General features: G+C 46.4%; 1 protein-coding gene and 1 long non-coding RNA gene across 2 annotated transcripts in view; both read right to left on the bottom strand.

The window, feature by feature from the left end:
- Positions 1–1,062: 1,062 nt before the first annotated feature.
- Positions 1,063–20,708, bottom strand: part of EXOSC7 (exosome component 7) — a 29,370-nt gene continuing 9,724 nt past the window's right edge. Inside the window, exons 4-8 of the mRNA XM_027096922.1 lie at positions 15,446–15,611; positions 10,198–10,268; positions 5,528–5,651; positions 4,314–4,469; positions 1,063–1,312 (exon numbers count right to left, since the gene is read on the bottom strand). Coding sequence (XP_026952723.1) covers positions 1,208–1,312; positions 4,314–4,469; positions 5,528–5,651; positions 10,198–10,268; positions 15,446–15,611 — 622 coding nt within the window. The 3' untranslated portion in view covers positions 1,063–1,207. The remainder of the gene's footprint in view (positions 1,313–4,313; positions 4,470–5,527; positions 5,652–10,197; positions 10,269–15,445; positions 15,612–20,708) is intronic.
- On the bottom strand, positions 6,367–10,191 carry LOC113615002 (uncharacterized). The gene is made up of 2 exons (XR_003430818.1): positions 8,569–10,191; positions 6,367–6,481 (listed from the first exon to the last, which is right to left on the bottom strand). It is a non-coding gene; the product is annotated as an uncharacterized LOC113615002 (long non-coding RNA).

Here is a 20,708-nt window from a genome sequence, read left to right as displayed (position 1 = left end):
ATGCCACGGCTGAAATGCGCTCTTTCATGAATCAGCTCCTTCCCCAGGGCTCTCGTTAAGGATTGATTGGGGAGTTTCAGTTCCCCTGGAGAAAAAATAGAGACTGCTCAACCCATGAATAGACTTAATTCCAACACACTGCACTGTGAGTAGAACACAGGCTTATAGAAAGAGCCTCCTGGCACCATTGAGAATGGCCTCTCCTTCTGTCCCCAGAGTAGGAAGCTGAGCTGAGTAATCAAATGACAACATCTCTGAAGCAGCCCTCTTAATGCTGATAAAACATGGAAATCTTACAAAACACCAGCGAGTGGCTATAAAACACAAAGTAAGTTCTAAACAAGAGTGATAAGAAAGGTTGGCTAAGGACCAAAGTACATGTTAAGCCCCAGACTCTAGGGGAGCTAGGTTGGGAATCTCTTGGAGGGCAAGAAGCAAGAACTGGGCTTCCCCCAAAACTCGGGAAGGCTCACCAGCCAGGCAGAAGCCCCAGGTCTGTACCTGGAGCAGAGCGCCTCCTCCATCTCCCCCACCAAGAAGCCCCCAAATACACGAGGCAAATTTACATTTTTCTTTTTTTTGCAGTACATGGGCCTCTCATTGTTGTGGCCTCTCCCACTGCGGAGCACAGGCTCCGGACGCGCAGGCTCAGTGGCCACGGCTCACGGGCCCAGCCGCTCCGCGGCATGTGGGATCTTCCCGGACTGGGGCACGAACCTGTGTCCCCTGCATCGGCAGGCGGACTCTCAACCACTGCGCCACGAGGGAAGCCCGAATTTACATTTTTTGTGTGTGATTCTTATTTTGTAGGCTCTACAGGGGAGAAAGATTGACAATATACGTATCATAAACATTTCCTTTGAACCATTTTTCTGCTAGGTCTTGATGTTGTTATTCTGATCGCCTGTGGCAGGTGGTAAGTCTCCCTGGGGAGGCCTGTGAACAGAGCCCTCGCATTGGAGCAGACCTCTGGACTTAGCTGTCATTCACTAGACAAGGGTCAGACTCCCTGAGGGGTCACCGAATGGCATCTTGGCTTACAGCTGAGGAACTCTAGCCATATCAAGCCAGACCATAAATCAGACTTTAATTTTACATGTACAAATGTTGCCTTAAATTCATAATAGTTAAGAAAAATGTACACAGACTTCAGCTTAAAAGGAAAAGTAGAAAACAAACACGTGGCAGTTGGGGGTTGATGTGCAAATCATCCCAGGAATCCAACTTTCTGTCTCTTGGGCCCCAGGCTTTCCTCCTTGTGTAGAACGCTCTGCAGGGAGGTGTGCAGCACCTTGCCCACGCGCTTGCTGGTCTGCAGGACACAGAAGGGATGGAAGAGGGCACAGGCCCGCTTGTGAGGCACACACACTCTGACCAAGAGAAGCTCCCCGCCAGCTAGCCATTGTAAAGCTGCACGCGTTCCATCTGCCTTACAGGACTTTTATTTAATTAACAAGTCAGTATAAAAACAAACCCCAAACCCCGACTACATAGTAGTTGCATTCTGGAAAAACCTCCATTTTGAAAAAGAAAAAAAAAAAAGGAAGAAGAAGGCAAACCCCAAAGCAGCAAGCAGCAAAGGCTGCCTCAGTCCTTAGCTGCTGCTAATAGAAGCAGCAAAACTGTCAACCCAATCAGGTCTTGGTTACAGCCACTGTGCTGCAGTGAGAAGGCATGGGGAGGCCAAGTGAATCCAAAAATCTGTCTGATGAAGGAACAGATGGTACTGAGGACCCATGTTAACAAGCAGTTTCTAGTTCACCTGCCACCAAAGGAGACCTGCTCAGATAGGACCAAAGTCAATACCCGGATAGTCTTTGATGTTACTGACATGCAGAGATGCTAAAGGCGTGAAATGTTGGAATCAAGACAGGTCAGGAGGTCAGACAACCCACAGATTTCCTACACAGCAGAAAGAAGGGGGCCCCGGCAAAAAAAAAACCCAACTATACAACAAAAATCTTTCTTTAGGCAACTGTTTTTCCATCCCATGAATCAGGTTAAGAATACAGTGACCCAACTGCAAGTCTCTTCATCAAGCCTTCCACGTTCCCATAGCAGTTTTAGTTTCACCTGTGCCACCGGTTCCATTCCCAACAATGTCAGGGAGAAAGGCACCCAGGCCTTGACCCCCACCCCAATCCTCCTAGTCATAGGTGGATTCTCCCTAGGGCTGTGTGCCTTCTCCCCTGACCCCTGACTATAACAAGGGATGAGACTCTTAAGAATTACGGAAAACTCATATGAAGAGAAGATCTCAGTCTACAGGCTGGGGAGTGATCAGTTCTGTGAAATGCAAAGTCAGGGTTAAGGTCCAAAGTGACTTTGGGAAGATTTTTATCATGACGTTAGAAAAAAGAAAAAATGTCCAAGTTGATTGAGTAGAGGAACTGATTATTCACGTGAATGAAGGCAGGGAGAGGAGAAGAGGAGATGAGACAGACAGGACACCAGGACTTGAGAAGTCTGAACCTGGACTTGCAGGAAAGAGACTGCAGGGGTTGGGGGTGGCAGCCGCACAACAACCTGGGTTTCTAAGCTTTACCACGAGCGGCATCTCCAGAATGCTGCCTCCCCGTGTGAGGCAAATGGTGAGACAGGGCCTCAGGGCCATGGTCCCTCTGAGCAGGGTCTGCAGACCTCATTCCCAAGCCCCAGGGGAAGATGAAGCCCAGCTCACTGGACAACACTCTGGTTCTCCCACCCATCCATGGCTGACCTGGTTTATGAGGTTAAAATAGCTCTTGGCTGGAGGCACACAGTCCAGGTTTGAATCCTAGCTCCCGCATTTACAAGCTGTGAAGCCTGTAGGCAAGTTCCTTATTCTCTACGTGCCTTAATTCCTCGTCTATAAAAATAAGGGTAACAATAGTTTCCTCACGGGGTTGTTGAGGAGTAAATGACACGATATTATTTAAAGCACTAAAAACAGGGTCTGACACGTAGTAAGCACACAATAAACGTTAACTATTATTTATTGTTTCTGTTGTTGTTTAGATAGCTGCAATTCTCATCAAACTCTCCTGGTGGGGGGATGGGGGGGAATTCCTTCGAAAACAAGATTTGAGACCCACTCATCTAGAGGCCTCTGGTAGAACTTATTATAAAGCTTTTTAAGAGCCTTTGTTTAAGAAGAACCCTTGTTGCCATGCACAGTTGGAGACACCTGAACTCAGGGTGCTTAATGGGGCACAGAGTAGGAGCTGACACTTACTGCAAACTGACGACACGTCAGACGCTCTGACACGTGCTTCCCCTCCATTCAGCCTGCCCACCCCTCACAACACCTGCAGCAGCAGGCACTACTACTGTTGTTATCCCCATTTGCAGATGAGGGAACTGTGGCCCAGAACCCGCATTTGCAACCGGGCAGTCTGTCTTCAGAGCTTATGCTTGGGCCCTCAACACTATACACAAGGCCAATTTTTTGCTTTCAAGTAAGATGACAAAAATAACAACAGACATTAAGTGCTTAGTGAGAAGTCACTATTTCTAGAAATGAAAGAAGAGTATAGATGACCTCTGGGCATGTGTTGTGAGGCAGTGGTTAACTAAAGCAAAAAACTGGGGCTGGCTAACTCTGTTCCTGGCAATTCAGTCAGTCAGTCAGTCTGTCAGTCTCAAAGTCCTCAAAGACTTCTGGAAAGTCAAGGTGGACACGAGGGAAGGAAGGTCTGGAAAGACACAGGTCAGCATGACCTGGTCCCTGCCGCAGAGAGGCTTCCAGGCCAATGTGGGGGACAGACCTGTCAACCAATCAGTACAGAGCAGCTGGAAAGCACCCTAGTGGTGCTGCCAGGCCTGAGGAGACCTGAGGGGAGCAATCCGCCAGTCAAGAGGATTTCCCACCTTTCCTATTCATCTCCACTTAAACACTTCCAGACCCACGAAGAATGGGGAGATGGCCATCCTTCAGCCCCCTGGCTCCACCTCCGCTCACTCCCTTCAAGGGATGGGAAGCAGTCAGCCAGGATTTCAATTCCCTCATCAAATCACAGAAACTTGGGATTTGGGAGTTACAAGTGACTCTTCACATTATCAGTCCAATATTCTCATTCAGAAATGTGGAACTGAGGATGAGAGAGGGAAAGATAAGAGACTCTTATGAGCAGGTTGCCACTTCCTGGTCCAGAGCCCTCACTGCCACCACCCTCAGCTAGCTCAGCGACATCTGGCTCATACCAGCTGCTCTCCAAGCCCCAAGCCTGGGGTGAAGGGGGTCAATGGGGAGAATTCCCACAGCGTGACCAAGGGGCAGGAGGCAGCCAATACTCCCAGCCAGGTCCAAGCACCTGCTTCAGAACCAGTCTCACCTCCATCATCTCGAAGACGCTCTCTGGGTCCAGGCTGCCCTTTCCCACTTTCCTCATGCATGTCACAACTCCCTTGCTGGTCACGGACACCAGCAAGCTGGCCAAGGAGCAGGCCTCCTCCTGAAGAGTAGCATCCACCACGTGCCGATAACCAATCTGCAAAGTCAGGCAGCAGTGCACGTGCGTGGGCAACGCACATCCCAGATCCCCACTTTTGAGAGCCTCATGGAGGGAATATCTACACCAGCAAAGAACCTGTATCTCCCATTTGGGTCTTATTTTAGTTCCTGCTCATATGGAAAATATTTGAAGTACCGTTCGACCACTCTATCACAGGCTACTGTGTAACCAGTGTAACAGAAGCATGAAATGGAAATATGGGGTAGGGGGAAGGGTGGTTGGCATTATAATTCAGAGACCTTCCAAGTCAGAGGCCAACCAGGGGGTTTCTAACAGGCCCCTGGAAGTTTCACTGATGACAAAGATGAATCAAGAGGGCCCATGCTAAGGGACAAGCTCAAGAATGAGTCAAGGGCAGGTGGCTCCAGTCGTCCCAATGCTTCACCAGAGCCTGGGTGAAGCGATTCTGGTGGAATTAAACCCGACCAGTTCAGTCTGATTTTTATATAACGAATCCTGCGTGGAGTCAGCGACAATCTCAGCCAAAACAGGCCTCTTTGCACAGCCTTGGGAGGTGCAAGTTACACATCAGCATCAGCCAGGTGTTATGCTCCACAGGCCTCAGTGCTAATGGAAAACCCACACTTGTATTAGACACCCAGGCCCTGCTTCAACCCCCTTATTTCATAGATGGGGACATTAGGGCCACAGAGGGGACAGTGTCCACCTTTCAACCACCCTTTTACTACTCAAGCAGCATAGACACCATAGAGTTGAGAGAATTAAAGGAAATATGCATTCAGGGTGTTTTGGTGAAATGCCTGGTAGGTAGAAGGGGCTTAGCAAACTCTGGCTACTGTTACTATGAACCCACTCGTGTGCTCCTGGGACCAGAGCCATTATCTTCCAGTTAAAAAGAAAAGAAAGAGCTGCTCATGGTAGTGGTCTCTAATATAACAAAATTATTTGATTTGGGTTAAGACTACTATATGGGTTGTGAAACTATAACTTCTCAATCTATTAGGTAACCTTAACGGGTTGGGGTTGAAGGAGATCCACAGGGAAGACAAAAACCATGAGATATAAGCTCATACTTTGCACAGGGTGACGATACAGGGGACATTCTCCACACTTAGCTGGATGCAGTCATAGGGGTCGTCAGACAGTTCAATGTCCTTCAAGCCCTCTTCATCTTCCAGAACACGAACTCTTGGTATCCTAGAAGCAGAAGCACAATTAAAATTCCCACTAACTGAAAGGAAGGATGATAACTTCTTTTTCTTGAGTTGGAATCCCTGTGCCTCACAAGATGAAGTCATGGTATGCCTGAGCTCCGTGTCAGCCCTGCCAAAAGTGTACAAGTGACACTGAGTGCAGTGAGGAAAGGAGGTCTTTTAAAAAAGGATGCTAGGGAGGGACTTCCCTGGCGGTCCAGGGGTTAAGACTCCACGCTTCCACTGCAGGGGACCCAGATTCGATCCCTGGTCAGGGAACTAAGATCCCGCATGCCACATGGCCGGAAAAAAAAAAAATGATGCTGAGGAGAGGGAAAGGGAGAGGGGCTAGAAAGAGGTAGGGGATTAAGAGGCATGAAGTACTATGAATGAAATAAATAAGGTACAAGGATATATTATACCACACAGGGAATATAGCCAATATTTTATAATAACTTTAAATGGAGTAAAACATATAAAAATACTGCATCACTATGTTGTACACCTGAAACTACTATAATACTGTAAATGACTGATACCTCAATAAAAAAATAAATTTAAAAAATAAAATGTAAAATGATGCTTAGTCAACCAGATATCCAAAAATGAATCCCGATCCCGACCTCTCACCATACACATACCAAATGGACTGCAGATGTAAAGGTGAAAGATAAAACAATAAAGCTTTTATAAGAAAAACTAAGAACATTTTCAAGACCTTAGAGTAGACAAAGATTTATTGAATAGGACAGAAAGTACTCACTGTAAAGGGGAGAAAAAAAATAACAGATTCAATTATATTATAATTGAATACACACACACACACAGGCACATCTTGGAGATACTGCAGGTTTGGTTCCAGACTATGGCAATAAAGTGAGTCACACGAAGTTTTTGCATATAAAGTTATGTTCACACTATAGTGCAGTCTACTAAGTATTCAATAGTATTTTATCTAACAAAAAACCAAAAAAAAAAAAAGACAATGCACATACCTTAATATAAAAAGACTCTATTACTAAAAAATGATAACCATCATCTGAGCCTTCTGCAAGTCGTAGTCATCTTGCAATGGTAACATCAAAGATTACTGATCACAGGTCACCATAACAAATATATGAATAATGAAAAAGTCCAAAATATTGCAAGAATTATCAAAATATGACACAGAGACATGAAGTGAGAAAATACTGCTGGGAAAATGGCACTGATAGACTTGCTCAACGCAGCGTTGTCACAAACCTTCAATTTGTAAAAAACGCAGTATCTGCTAAGCACAATGAAGTGAAGTGCAGTAAAACAAGATTTGCCGGGTTTCCCTGGTGGCGCAGTGGTTGAGAGTCCGCCTGCCGATGCAGGGGATGTGGGTTCGTGCCCTGGTCCGGGAAGATCCCACATGCCACAGAGCAGCTGGGCCCGTGAGCCATGGCCGCTGAGCCTGCGTGTCCGGAGCCTGTGCTCCACAACGGGAGAGGCCACAACAGTGAGAGGCCTGCGTACCGCAAAAAAAAAAAAAAAAAAAAAAAAAAAATCAAGATATGCCTCTCTGTGTGTGTATAATATATATTAAGATTATGAACTTCTGTTTGTCAAAAGGCATTATTTGGGGAATTCCCTGGTGCTCTAATGGCTAAGACTTCATGCTCCCAGTGCAGGGGGCCGGGATCAAGTCCTGGTCAGGGAACTAGATCCCACATGCCACAACTAAGAGTTCACATGCTGCAACTAAAAATCCCGCATGCCGCAATGAAGATCCCACGTGCTGCAACTAAGACCCGACACAGCCTAAATAAATAAATAATTAAAAGGCATTATTTGGAAACTAAAAGATAATCCAGAGTGGAGAAAATATTTCTCTCTGTGTGTGTATGTGTATATAAACTAACATATTACATAAAGAATTCCTACCAAACATAAGAGAAAGTCAACACGACCCAACAGAAAAATGGGCAAAAGACTTCAACAGGAACTTCATGAAAGAGGCTATTCACATAGCCAATAAACATACTGGCTATGTTTATTGCCAGAAAGGTGCTCAACTTAAATATTCATCAGGGAAGTGCAAAGTAAAACTAAAATGTGATACCAAGATATACCCACCTGGACGGCTAATACTAAAAACACAAAAAGAAATCCAAGGGCTGGCAAAGATGCAGGGCAACTCAGACGCTATACACTGCTAATGGGAGTATCATTTGGTAAAAGCACTTTGGAAAGCTGTTTTGCATTACCTACTAACATTATCTGCAATAGCTCAAAACTGGAAACTACTCAGATCCATCAACAGAAGAATGGATAAATAAACTGTGGCATATTCACACAGTGGAACACCCTACAGCAAAAAGCAAAGTATGACTACAGGCCACAATACAGATGTCTCAAAACATAATGCTCAGTGAACGAGGCAGACATAAAAGAGAAAACACTGCATGATTCCATTTATATCAAGCACCAACCAATCTATTGTTTTAGGACTGTGGTTATCCTCCGTGGGTATAGCGACTTGCATGGGGGTACAGGGTGGGAGGGCTTCTGGGGGGCTGGCAGTGTTCTGTTTCTTGAGCTGGGTGCTGAAAATATATTTGAGCCATAAAGTCAGTTCATTCCAGTGTGGGGTGGAGCCAGGAAGGAAGAGGTGGTCCAGCCAGCTACTGTTATAGAAACAGTGTTGGTGCTTTTCCCTGTGCCTCTAACAAAAGACCCTTATGATTCAGCCTGCTGGCCATCCCTACACAAGCCAACGTCCAGAGCAAAGGAGTTTCAGCCAGAGAATGTCCACAAGGACTAAGGAGTCCTGCCAGGGTCTGCCCTGGATGAAGTCTCCATGTCAGGGGCCCCCAGGGTGTAAGTACTAAGTAATATCCTATTTGAACAAATCAGGTAACCAGTTTGAATTTTGGCATGGTATAAAATAAGCGTACACACACACACCCACACCCCTTCCCAACCCTCTGGCCACAATATGGTTCAGCAGAAGGGCTAGAGGATACTGTCGAGAGAATGGCCTCTACCCTTCTAAAAGGCCCTGGCTGTACCAAAGGTCTCTCCATACACTAGAGGGACCCAGTGCCTTGCCGAGTCCGCATCCCTTGCTGCCCGCTTCTTGCTCTGGGAATGAGACTTGCAGCTATGGCCATGACAGGTGTCCTCCCCATCCTGAGCAGCTGGGTTTATCATCCTGATGTACAGTTTGCCCAACACCTCCCCCACAGCCAAACCGCCTCATCTGGTTCTACTCTCCCTTTTTGCCCTGGTGCCCATGGAAACCAGCTGGCAGACAGGAAGTAATTTCTGACGCTTGAGGTACAACAGATGGCGACTTCCTTTCTTCTCCAAGCCCAAGCCCAGGCTGCTGCTGATGGCATCTGGTACTTGAGCCCTCACAGTGGCCACAAGTGCCAGGCCCACCCTTGACTAGTGTCAGCCAGGAGTCTAGTGGCACAGCTAGGGTTAAGGGACTCTATAGCTTTCATTCTCAGCAAATATTCCATCCCGCAATTTCTGACCTACATTCATTTATCTTTGTTTTTGTTTGTTTTGTTTTAAATTGTGCAAGTAGTCTAAATTCACCACAGAAAAACTCTAAAATACAGATAAATTTTAAATCACCCATGATATGAGCACTGGAAAATAACCACAATGACCATCTGGGGATATATATATTTACAGACATACTAAATATGCTGCTGTGTAGATTTCAATCCCCTATGTTGGGACATTCAGGTTGTTTCCAACTTCTCATCACTACAAAGAAGCTGTGATAAACATCTTCAAATAATATCTTTGCTCACTTATCCAATTAATTCCTTAGGCTATATCCCTAGAAGTTTTAATCCTCATTTTCAAGTACCCCAGGACCCCCCATTACCATAATGTAAGCTCTCTCATGGAATGAACACCCTCCTCCACATATTTATTTTCAAATGCTGCAAACTTTCCTCAAAGAACCTTGTGCATAGAGAAGGAAAAGGCCGTATCATCAAACAGTCAGAGGGAATGTCAACTCCAAGAAAGCTTAGTGCCATGTCCTCTGCTACACAGCCTGTCTGGGAAGCTGAACCACAGTGGCATCATCATTTCCCGCTCTTAACTTAAACCAAACAGCAGGCTGCTACCCTGCTTTGAGAACATTCACGTGTCCAATCAAGGAGTATGTGTCAGGCACTGTTTATGGCGCTGGGGAGACAGCAGAGTACAAAACAGGCAAAACCCCTGTCTCCATGGAGCTTTATCTAGTGACAGTATTTGGAAAACTGACTGTGTCTCTGGTTTCTACTCTTTTTGCTGCTCTGTAGTTTTCTAATATTTTTCTATATGGTACATGTTTACTTATGAAAATAATAATCCAAAAAAATAAATACAGAAATATATTTAGTTACAACTTATAAAATCTGTTTTCTGAAGCTTAAAATTAAATACCACCATTGTCAATGCTGAAACCCCTTGTTATCTTCTCCTACGAGCTCCAGTAGCAGTGCCCTCAGTGGTTCATCACAGGTGGCTGCTCACGTTCTCCACGGGCCCAGGGGACTGTTTCCAGGAAGGCATACCTTGTATTGAAGAGCGCAGCCTTTACAGCAATGGAGATGGCATCAAACAAATTTCCACCACATTCCAGGAGCTAACGGAGACGGGGAGTGAGGGGGAGAAGAAGAAGGTAGCATCATTTGTTACTTTAAGTATTATCCCCAGTAAAGGACACTGGTTCCTGAGAAGTGCCAACCAAGTGTTTACAAAGACAAGAACGCGTGGCTGCTCTCCTGGCTCACTGACACACACTGGCTCTTCACCCTAACCGCACGCGCTGCCTTGTTGCCCTGGCTGTGGTACCACCACTCAGAGGCCTCAGCCTGTGGTGCAGCTCCTCAGCCAGTCAGGCCTGCACTGAAGGAGGAAATCATCACCTGCGTTTTGCCCCAGGTAACTCTCAGTTGCACTTGGCAAGTGTTACTCTCATCTTTGCTAACATATGCCTGGCCTCCAAACAAGTAAAAAATGGTGGCCACTGATGCTGCAGCTGCCACCAGGGCCATGTTGATTAGTGCAGTTACTACTGCACGTAATTACCTATGTACATCTGATGCTCAAACACCTAACACTCCCTGTTCTACATTAAGCGTAGTAACAACTAAGGTCTTTCACACGTTTTCGCCCATGAGCAAAAGTGTAGACTGTACTCGTGCACTCATTGAACAGGGAGGGTTACAGCGCATTATTAAGAGGAAGGCAACACATCCTTCTTCCTTATTTTAAAGAAGCCTTGGCCTGAGTTATGGAATAAAGCCAACAGGAAGAGAGGAGAGGAAGTCACGTGTAGAAAGAAAAGTTGTGTACGTCCGTGTGTGTTTGTTTATAGAGTCTATCTCCTCTTCATCTGAACTGTCAACTCGTGAGGCTGGACCCTGTTGGTTTTGTTCATTCCTTTATCTTCAGAGCCCAGGAGGAAGGGCTGCTGGGAAGGAGGAGCCTGGTGATTATGGAAGACAGGCAGGCCCTAAACCCAGGCCTTCCAAACTCTACTAAGAATCAACAACCACACCTGGTATGTCTCATGCACTTCATTCATACCCAGTGCAAACTCTAATTCCCGTCTTTAAGCTTTCTGGGCAAACCTCCAGTGCAGACACCATCTTTCCTACAGCCTGGTATAATTACTGCTTATTAGAATATGATCTCCCAGCCTGTATTACCAACTGGCTTTGTAACTGCAGTTTGTTTGTCTAGCAACTGGACTAGCTCTCCTGTATCCTGGTTCAAGTACAGACTACAGCACGGCCCCCACCTCTGGCTAGACTCTTGCGCCAGACAGTCTGGTTTGATTCCTATCTTTGCTGGGTAACTGAATAACCCGGGGTGGGACCTCACATCTCTGGGCCTCATGGAGGGTGAAAGTCACACGATCTCCCAGAAGTGTTGAACAACTTAGTATCTGTAAAGCCCTTAGAAGTGTGTCTGGCACATAGTAGGCGTCAGCTAAGTGTTTTAAGATAAATACTAATTTGCTCTTTCATCTTCCCATTGTTGTCCTCACAGACTGTCTGAGTGCATCTGCATGTTCTCCATCTTCCCTGTTGACAGCCCAGGTTCCTAACCCTGGCTGTGCAGGGTCAGGGAGCTTATTAACAATGCAGGGTGAGGGCCTGGAAACTGCTTTTTACTCCAGGTCCTAGGTGGTCCTGATGACTGGCCAGGGGTGAAGACCACCGTTTTACACTCTGCTGCCCACAGTATCTGCTTTATGCAAGGGAAGTGCTAGATAAATGCTGACGTCTGCTCTAGCAGCTGTGAGGCCTCCAAGCTGGAGAGGACTTGGAGAGCACCTCGGCCAACCCTTCCCTGACAGGTGGGCTCAGGGGCCTGCCGGCCAGTCAGAGCTCTTTCTACTGTCCTGCACCACGTCCCATTAAGGCCAGACACAAACACTGGTTTTCAACATTCTGGCTTATCACCAAAAGATGAAATCGAGAGGGCAGAATGCTGAACCCTAAGTATCTGCTGAGGGGCCCCCGAAGGGCAGGCACCCAACTCCAGGCCTCAGCTTGCCTGCCTGGCTCCTCACAGGGTACCGCACGACAAGGAACCCAGGCCGGGCAGCGTGCGTCTGACACTCTTCTCGGCCGCTTGCTGGCCAGGTGTCCTCCGAACTTCGGTTTCCCCCTCAGTGAAGCAAAGCCATGCTTCTCTATAGGGTGGCCATGAGGACTAAATGAGATCACATCCCTACATCCCTGGCACATAAGAGGTGCTCAGAGACCCTACCTTCCTCTCTTCCTGCCAAGCAGGCCCAGCCTAGCTAGAATCTTTCTGCTAAACACAGCGGCACAGCCAAGAAGCAGGGGGAGACTGGGGGGGGGGGATGTGGAGACCCAGAGCAGCCTGACTGGGCTATCTGAACAGGCCTACGCGAGCTGGGAGGAAACGGGGAGGTGCCGGACAACTAGCGTTACAGAGAGACTGGACTGTGGTCCCAGAGAGGTCATAGGTGTCCACCTTCGCTGAGGAGAAAACCCCTCCTGTAACAGAGGTGGGGCAGGAGCAGAGCTGAGGAAGGGGAAGGAAGACACACTTGGTCACAGATGCACCTCCCGTCAGATGCACAAATACAACAATGGCTCTTTTAGGGGAACAAGACAACTTATTCTGTTAGCCTCTGAGGATGACGGCCTTCTTTTCATAAGGTACACCTCCAAACCATACTGCTAGGAAGTACAGCGTACCAAGTAGAAAACCTGCCTCCCCACAAAAATCCTGCTCCTCCTGGGTTTCCCCGCACTGTCCTCTCAGACACCCGTGTTGAGCACCTCCTGGCACCACACACAGCCACTGCCGGGTGCTGCAGTGGCTCCTCCACTCCACCTTCCCTCCCATGCCCAGTGCCACAGACCACATGCGGGTCTCATCACCACTCCTGGGGCCCCTCGCAAGACAAGCCTTGTGACCCACCTCCCCACCAAAGGTCGCCTGTACACCGTCAGTGCCATGAAGTCCAAAGCTATCCCACTTGGGGTAAAAAGTATGCCATTAAAGAACTGTGAAGAGCAAAGATGAATGAAGTTTCCATGATGGTAAATTTCTACTCTCATAAAATAATGCAACTGGGGAAAAAACCAATACTGGAAACAGGTGGATCATCTGACTATAATAGGTTTCAAGTAATTGTGCCTGCAATAAAAGTTTGAAAGCATGGAAGGCTGCCCAGTGAATATTTGATTGAAAGATGGGCTCTGCCTGAGGACTACCCAGACCAGTTGGTAAAAATAAATCACAGGAGATTCATCTTTTGCAATCCCAGTGATAGGACTGGATTTCCACCATTTTGCTTCAACATGGACTCAATGTATTCAATGTATTTTTAGATGTAGGACAAAAACTTACTTCCCAAACAAAAGCCTATCTCCTACCTCACATGCATGAAGTACGTTCCCACCAAGGCAGAAAGCAATTATGTGAATGACAAAAAGTAATCTACCTCATTAATAATATAATTTTTAAAATGCTTTTCTAATTCATTAAAAACTTTTCTGAAGATGACAACATTTCAAAAGCTCACATCTTCTTCCAAAATAAGTAAAACCTTTAAAAAAATATTAGAGAAGAAATCCAAATGCAAAAAGTCTTAAAAAGAAAGGCCTGGGACTTCCCTGGCAGTCCAGTGGTTAAGACTCTGCCTTCCACTGCAGGGGGCGTGGGTTCAATCCCTGGCCAGGGAACTAAGGTCCCACCTGCTGCAGGGTGTGGCCAAAAATTAAAAAAAAAAAAAGAAAGAAAGAAAGGCCTGCAGGTGACCAAGACACAATGCACCCGAGACACTCCTGCTCACCATATATCCCTGCTCATGGAAGAAGCATGCTGGTTCTAAGCTGAGATAACGTCCCTATGATGTTCACCAGTTTTTCAAGAGCCTGCACTGAGAGAACAGGCTTCTTGCCTGAATCAAAAGAGTATCAGGCCCCCTCAGCAGGCCAGCCTCCTACCAAACCACAAGTGTGCAGGGCTGCACCTCCCTGGGCAGCTATGAAGCCTGACTCTTATCGGTAATGACTGTAGGCTGCCAGTTCCCGCCTCCTCAAAACCAGGACGTGTAAAACTACCTGCTTGGTAGGAATCAAACTACAAATACATCCCGCTTACCAGAGGTGAGAAGAAGCAAATGGACTTGTAATTTCACTATTTTTATCCATTAGCATCAGCATTCAGAACAGCCCTAGCCTGCTAGACCATAGTAAGCACTGCTCTCTTTGGGTTAGCTGTGCCCATCTATTATCAAATTAATTTAAAAGTATCCAGAAAGCCCTGCCCTGTTTCATGCAGGGCCGACAATTATAGACAGCTGGGCTGTTCCTTGCATGAAGTTCACTATCAGTCCACAAGATAGGCTTTATCTTCAGATTCATTAAAGAACCTGTTTGGTCACTGGCTTAGCCCTGTGCCCTCAATATGAAGTGGAAGATGTAGCCACTAATCTCAAGGTTCATAAAATTAAATGAAAAGGAATAAAATAGACCCAACAAAAGCCTGTACATGAACAAGAGAATGGCAAAAGTAATCACAGCTGTAAGAAAAGTTACTGCCAATCGCCAAAAACTGGGCAGACGAGTATTTGAGAGGGAAGCACCAGGAAGGAAATGGAGGGCTAGACTAGAAAGACTCCTGCAGGCACAGACTCTGGAGGAGGGAGGAGGCAGGGCCTCAGGGGCCTCACTCTGGAAACGAGGGACTCAGAGTAGCTGGGCTACAGGGTGTTTTCGAGGGAGGATGGCTTGGTGAGGTCACGAGCCAGCTCTGGCACTAATCAGACCTGGCTTTGAGGCCCAGTACCACTACTCACAAGCTGAGACCTCCTGGGCTAGTTACTTGACCTCTCTGTGTCTTAGTTCCCTCACTTATAAATGGGGAAAACAAGTGCCCACTCACAAAACATTTGTAAGGGTTACATGAAAATGCATGTAAAGAGCTCATCATCTTTCCATTATCCTTCTTGTCTAAACTCTGCCCATCAACTCTGTTTGGCACCATCTGGAGAGCATCTCTTGTTTTCTTCTCCCCTGACAGCCTCTGTGGATAATTTTAGGTGTTACCATGACATGACTGTAATTTTACTGTAAGATGGCATTATACCTGCACGACTATGTTGTATTTAATTTAAAAATTATTACAGGAGACCAATCTTTTCCCAACTAATCTCACCCTGGAAATTGAAAGCATTCAACTGAAGACGGAAAAAGCAGTGGGAGGAAAGTAGGCCAACTGGCTTCCAACAAAGGTAGAGTATGGCCAGTACAGCAATGTGATACTTACTAGCACATCCACGTAGAGAATCCAGCAATGCTCCCGAGGACTAATGCACAGGGACTTCAGGTCGACGCTGCTCTTGTTGTTAAATATCCGGTAGAGGGTGTTAGCAATCTCTGTGCCAAGGTCATCACCTCCCCGACCTTCAAATTCAGGGGTAGCATTGGCTGAACTATATAGAAGGGCAACAGAAAAGGGGTGAGTCTTGTCGAATGCAAAGAGCAAAAGGGCAGGCTTTGTTCCAGTTTCCCTGGGGGATGCTGGAAGAACCAGGACTATGAGGAAAGTCACTGAAATGAGGAAAGGATACATCTGACACTTTTCCAGCCTCTAGACACACGCAATGAGCCAGGCCAGGACCATGTTCTGGATGTGTCAGTGTGTGTGGTGGGAGTTCCCACTGACTTCTACAGAAGCCATATTTATCCAAAGAGAAACAAGAACGCTGGTAAGATGAACCTCAGCCAGTAATAACGAACACTCATATCTTGAGGGTATAATAAAGACTTCTCTGGCAGGCCCAGAGAGGCCTAGAGAATCAGTCTGGCCTACAGAGGGGTTACATTATATACACCATCCCTAGATGATGATATGATACTCTCAAAACAAAAACCACAATGTAGGTACAATAACTTTCCTGGAATGATTTAGAAGATATATATATATAACAGTATGTCAGAGTTATGTTATTAACTTTAGATTATCATGGTACTGAAAAGCAGGAAAATAAGACTGTTGGCTGATTTAAATATTAGGTTCTCTCTTTTACTTCATTTTTCTAGAGAAAACTTTTTCCTTTTTAGCCTCTTTAATTTTATGCCAAATCACCTCAACAAAGAATGAATAGGCATTGACATTCGCCACCCTAAGCACTACTTAAAGTGTTTAACAGGAAATTTTTGAGGGTTCTGGCTTAATGAAAACAAATCCTTAATACACTTGTGACATATACAAACATTCCAGTAATCATTTTATTGTAATAAATAAGGCCTAGAAAGATAAGAAATCAGTTGTTTCAGTATGGTCTCTACAAAATCACATATTGAAGCTTTCTGGTCCTCATCCACCTGGAAGGTCCCGGGCCCCTGTGCTAGGCACTGGAGACCTAGAGACTGAGCAAGGCAAATGCAGACCCTAAGTCAGCAATTCCAATTGCTGGGGGGAGTCACACGATAGTGGGCAAACAGGAGTAGGGGGTCAAGAGGGATGTCAACCAGTGTTGAGGGTTATAGGAGTCCTTGAACCTGAAGATGAGTAGAAGCTGGTCAGACCACAGAAACGCCAAGGGGATTCCAGGCAAAGCAAAACCTATGTGAAGGCTCAAGGCTGTACCCACCCCATCTGTGTAATGCTGAAAGAAACCTCACCTAATATATTTAAGTGTCCCTTTTGTCTGGTCCATTCTAATATAGATGTAAGATGAATCCTAAAACAATAAGAGTGTATCATTGTATAATAACTTTGCTACTCTCATAGTGTTCCCTTACTACTACGAGCCAGCAGAACCCCAATTTAAAACCCCTATGAGAAACTTCATTACTGTCATAGCAACCTCACTGTTCCCTCACTGCCTCTGCCAGACTCGGGCACTAAGCCATGAAAAGAAGCTCATTTATGGTAAAATAATCAAGTCACTAGAGACCAAGTTCATTATTTTGCACTGCTAGCAAAAGACAACCTGTTTCTAATTTAAACGCTAAGCCATTAAGTCCCATCTTTTAAGTGTTTAAAAACTGCATCTAAATAGACCACTGTGTAAACAAATCCAGGCAGAGATGCTTATGCTTAAAATGTTGACCTTTCCCTGATTACAGTGGGCCACATCCTCCTGGGAGGGGCTATTACTGGGGATTGACGCACTAACAGCCCGAAGGGATGGTTTAAGAACTTCCCAGGCCAATCAGCTAAATAATCTACCTACCAAACCACCCCCCATTGGGTTTTTTTTGACACTGGGCTGGTTTAAAGTGGAAAATTTTCCCATTTTAAAAGGTTTTTCTTTTTTTTCCTTTTTAAAATACAGGTTAACTCTTTCAGCATAGCTGGTGGCCAGAGAAAGGAAGGTTTAGATGCTCAGGAGACTACGGAAAGCTCCTGCTCTGGACTCTCCCTGAATGTGTAATTCAGCATGCTTGGCTTGTAGCCCAACATTAGTCAGGTTAGCGCTCCTTGGGTCTGTCTTATGCCTCAAGGTAATGAATGGGTGCTCTGGTCTTGGGACTTATTACTAGACCACAAATGTTGGAGTCAACGAATGCAGACCAAGGGAGTCCTAATAAAAAGCTTCTCTATTAAGTGCCAAGTAAAAAAAGAGAGCGAGAGAATGCAGGCTGGTAATCCTAGGCTCCTGTTCGCAGGCATCACAATATATTCTTTCAGTAGAGGAATATATACTTGGGTTTGGTTTGTTTGTTTGTTTGTTTGTTTTTGGCACAAAACAAGTGGTTTCTATAATTACAATTACCAAAACCAATTCAGATCCTTCATAAAGTATGACCCAGCCCCTCTTCCAGGGCTGTTGGGAAATCGCTTATTGAGCTGGATAAACATAAAAATCCTGGGAACGCTGCCCCTCCCAGTTCTCCAACCTCCTGACTGTGCTCCTCCTGCTTGGCACATCTCTGGTTTAACTGGATTAGGCTGAGATCAAGGCCATGTCTACCTGGAACAGGACTTCAGACACTAGGCCCATTGTTGTTTCCCTTGCTGTCAATCTAGCCTGCAAATCTGTGAAGGCTTACAGCCAGGCCAGGCCAGGCCCACGGCAGAAAAAGTGATTTAGTAGGTACCTGGGCCAGGGATGACTCCTGGCCTTACCCCTCTAGTCATCTAGCCCCCAGGTAGGTCCCAATTCCTCAGGGAGCACATATGCTCACTTCTGAGCCTGCAAAAGCTTCCCTATAAATGGGTATGGGAACAGTGGCACATTCTGAGTGTTGCATCGTAAGCCCTTGTTTGCAGTTCCTGGGAGAATTATATCGTTAGCTCTGGAGACGTTCAAAGCACAGCGAGCCTCAAATGACTTCTGCAGGTTGCCTCTCTGCTTTGCCCCCACCCCCAGCCCTTCAGCCGAGAATGGTGCCCCCTTCGAGCAGCACGAAGTAGGTAAGGAACAGAGATCAAGTGGCTCCACCCACCAATTCAGGGCTTGAAGCTTCCAGTTCAATATTAGTGAAAAAAAACAAGTGGTCACATTTAAAAGTAGTTGAGATCCCAGAGAAGTGACAAGTGCCGGGCACGCTGAAATGTCTATGAACAAAACGTGTTCTCCTCACCTCCTCCAGTTACAACCCACAGCCTCTCTGAGAGACCAAACACAGCTCCTAAACCCATGAACATGGTGGCCAGAGAGCCAAGAAGTGACCTGATGGTCTGCCACATGGTGGTAACCAGAGTGAAACACCAGCTCACTAAATTCTTACCTTCTGGGCTTTAGATGGAAACCATCTTTTCCCAAAGTTTCAAGCTTCTTATTTAAAATGGCCTATTCTCAGGCTACAACTAACAAAACAAAGACATAGAGACAGGAGTTAGAAGGTCCGAGTATGCTCCCAGTTTAGTCAAAGTGCTGCCAGGCATCTCTGGAGCAGATCTCAGGAACCCCAAGGTTTTCCTCCTCCACTGGTATGGGGATCAGGGTCTGTGTCATGGGTACCCTTTCCTAAGGGCATCATTTCTAAGACCCAGGGAAAATCTTTGGGGTGGGCGAAGGTGTCTACACCAGGCTCCATATATTATTCCAAGTAGACAAACAGAAGTAGAAGGAATTAGCAGAAAAGCAATTCGTTTTCTGTGACCTCTCTGGTAATTACCACTGGTAATTTAAATAATTAAAACATGAAAGTTGCTAGTAAGTAGTTAAGTCAAGCTGGGCTCAGTCAGGCAGGAGGCCCCCCCCCACCACCACCAATTAACTTTCCTCCCACTGGGTAACAACTCTGTTTCAGCCTGTGGATGGGTGCATGCCTTGAGCTCTCCAGCAGAGGCCCCACGCCTGGGGCCCGGATGGGGTTGGGGGCAGCACCCTTATGGCTGGGCATAGCCACAGGTGCCCAGAAGCCATTCCTATTCATTGGATCGAAATAAAGGGGTTTATTTGTTTACACAATTATGAGTTGCTCCTTGAATATGCAAATGAGGTTCTGATAAAGGTGGCAGCCAGTGGTGCTTGGTAACCTGCTCTTCTTTGCAGGAAAATGGGGTTTTATGAATCTCTCATGGTGATTCTACCCGCTGGGCTGATCACACTGAGCCACTTAAAGACGCCGAAGGGTGCCACCTTGAGAAACAGACTCAGAACTCCCTGGGAAATGGAGTTTCTGGGCCTGGTGAGGTTCTCTTGAGACTTACAAAGGGGGAAAAGAGACCAGCAGGCAGCCACTCTCAGCCAGGAGAAAGAGGTTTGCTTCTAGAAGCCAGATCTTGGGAAGAGGCAGCTCAAAGGCTCCTCTCACCCTGGAGCCACCCTCTTACAGCTGGGACAAGAAAGGGTCAACAGCAGCAGGCTAACTGGAGTCATGTTCAGACACAGAGCCACAATGAAACGTGTCTCCTATACCAAGCATCTGAGTGCAACACCCTCTCTTTGGTGTGGCTGGGCTGACTGCCTTTGGTCTGCCTAAGATGAATGAGGCGGAAGGATAATGAAAAGGAAGAAAAGGAAAGCAAATTACAGCCCCTAACACATGGCGTCTGCTCCTCAGTGACTGTTTACTGCACCGGATCAGGCAGATCAAGGCAGGAGAGGCATTTTTTTCTTCCTCCACGAGCAAAGGAAGGATAAGTTGGAGGCCTTAACAAGTTCACCATCATGCACAGCAACTTAAAGGATGGGCCGATTCCACTGGACAACTCAGACTGCTGAGAGCAGCTGGGCAGAAACAGAGGAAACTGCTCTGGAGGGGCCAGGGCCGGGGCAGGGATGGGCTGGAAGGAAAACTGGCCAGAAAGATGAACGCAGACACATTCTGAAAACTCTAAGCAGGATATCCCTCTAAAGCTGGCTCCTGCAGGCTACATGAAGCAGAAAGAGCAAAGACTCAGCACTGAATAGACCTGAGCTGGCATTACTAGCTGTGTGATCCCAGGAAAGTCACTTACTCTCTCTGAACTCCTTTTGTCATCTCTCTCTCAGGAGTGTTGTGAGGATCAATTTCTGTGTTTGGAAGAGAAGACTGGAAGACTGTAACTCGCTGTGCAAATGTGGGTTACCATCTTTGCAGAAAAGGGCTGACATTGCAGGTGCAAGGCTGCTACCTTTAGAAGGGTC

Source organism: Aethalodelphis obliquidens, unplaced genomic scaffold (genome assembly GCF_003676395.1).
Source record: "Aethalodelphis obliquidens isolate GAN/ISIS:26980383/991018 unplaced genomic scaffold, ASM367639v1 scaffold111, whole genome shotgun sequence".
Taxonomy (NCBI): Eukaryota; Metazoa; Chordata; class Mammalia; order Artiodactyla; family Delphinidae; genus Aethalodelphis; species Aethalodelphis obliquidens.
The sequence above is the reverse complement of the archived record's forward strand: the minus strand, read 5'-3'. Positions and strand labels throughout refer to the sequence as shown.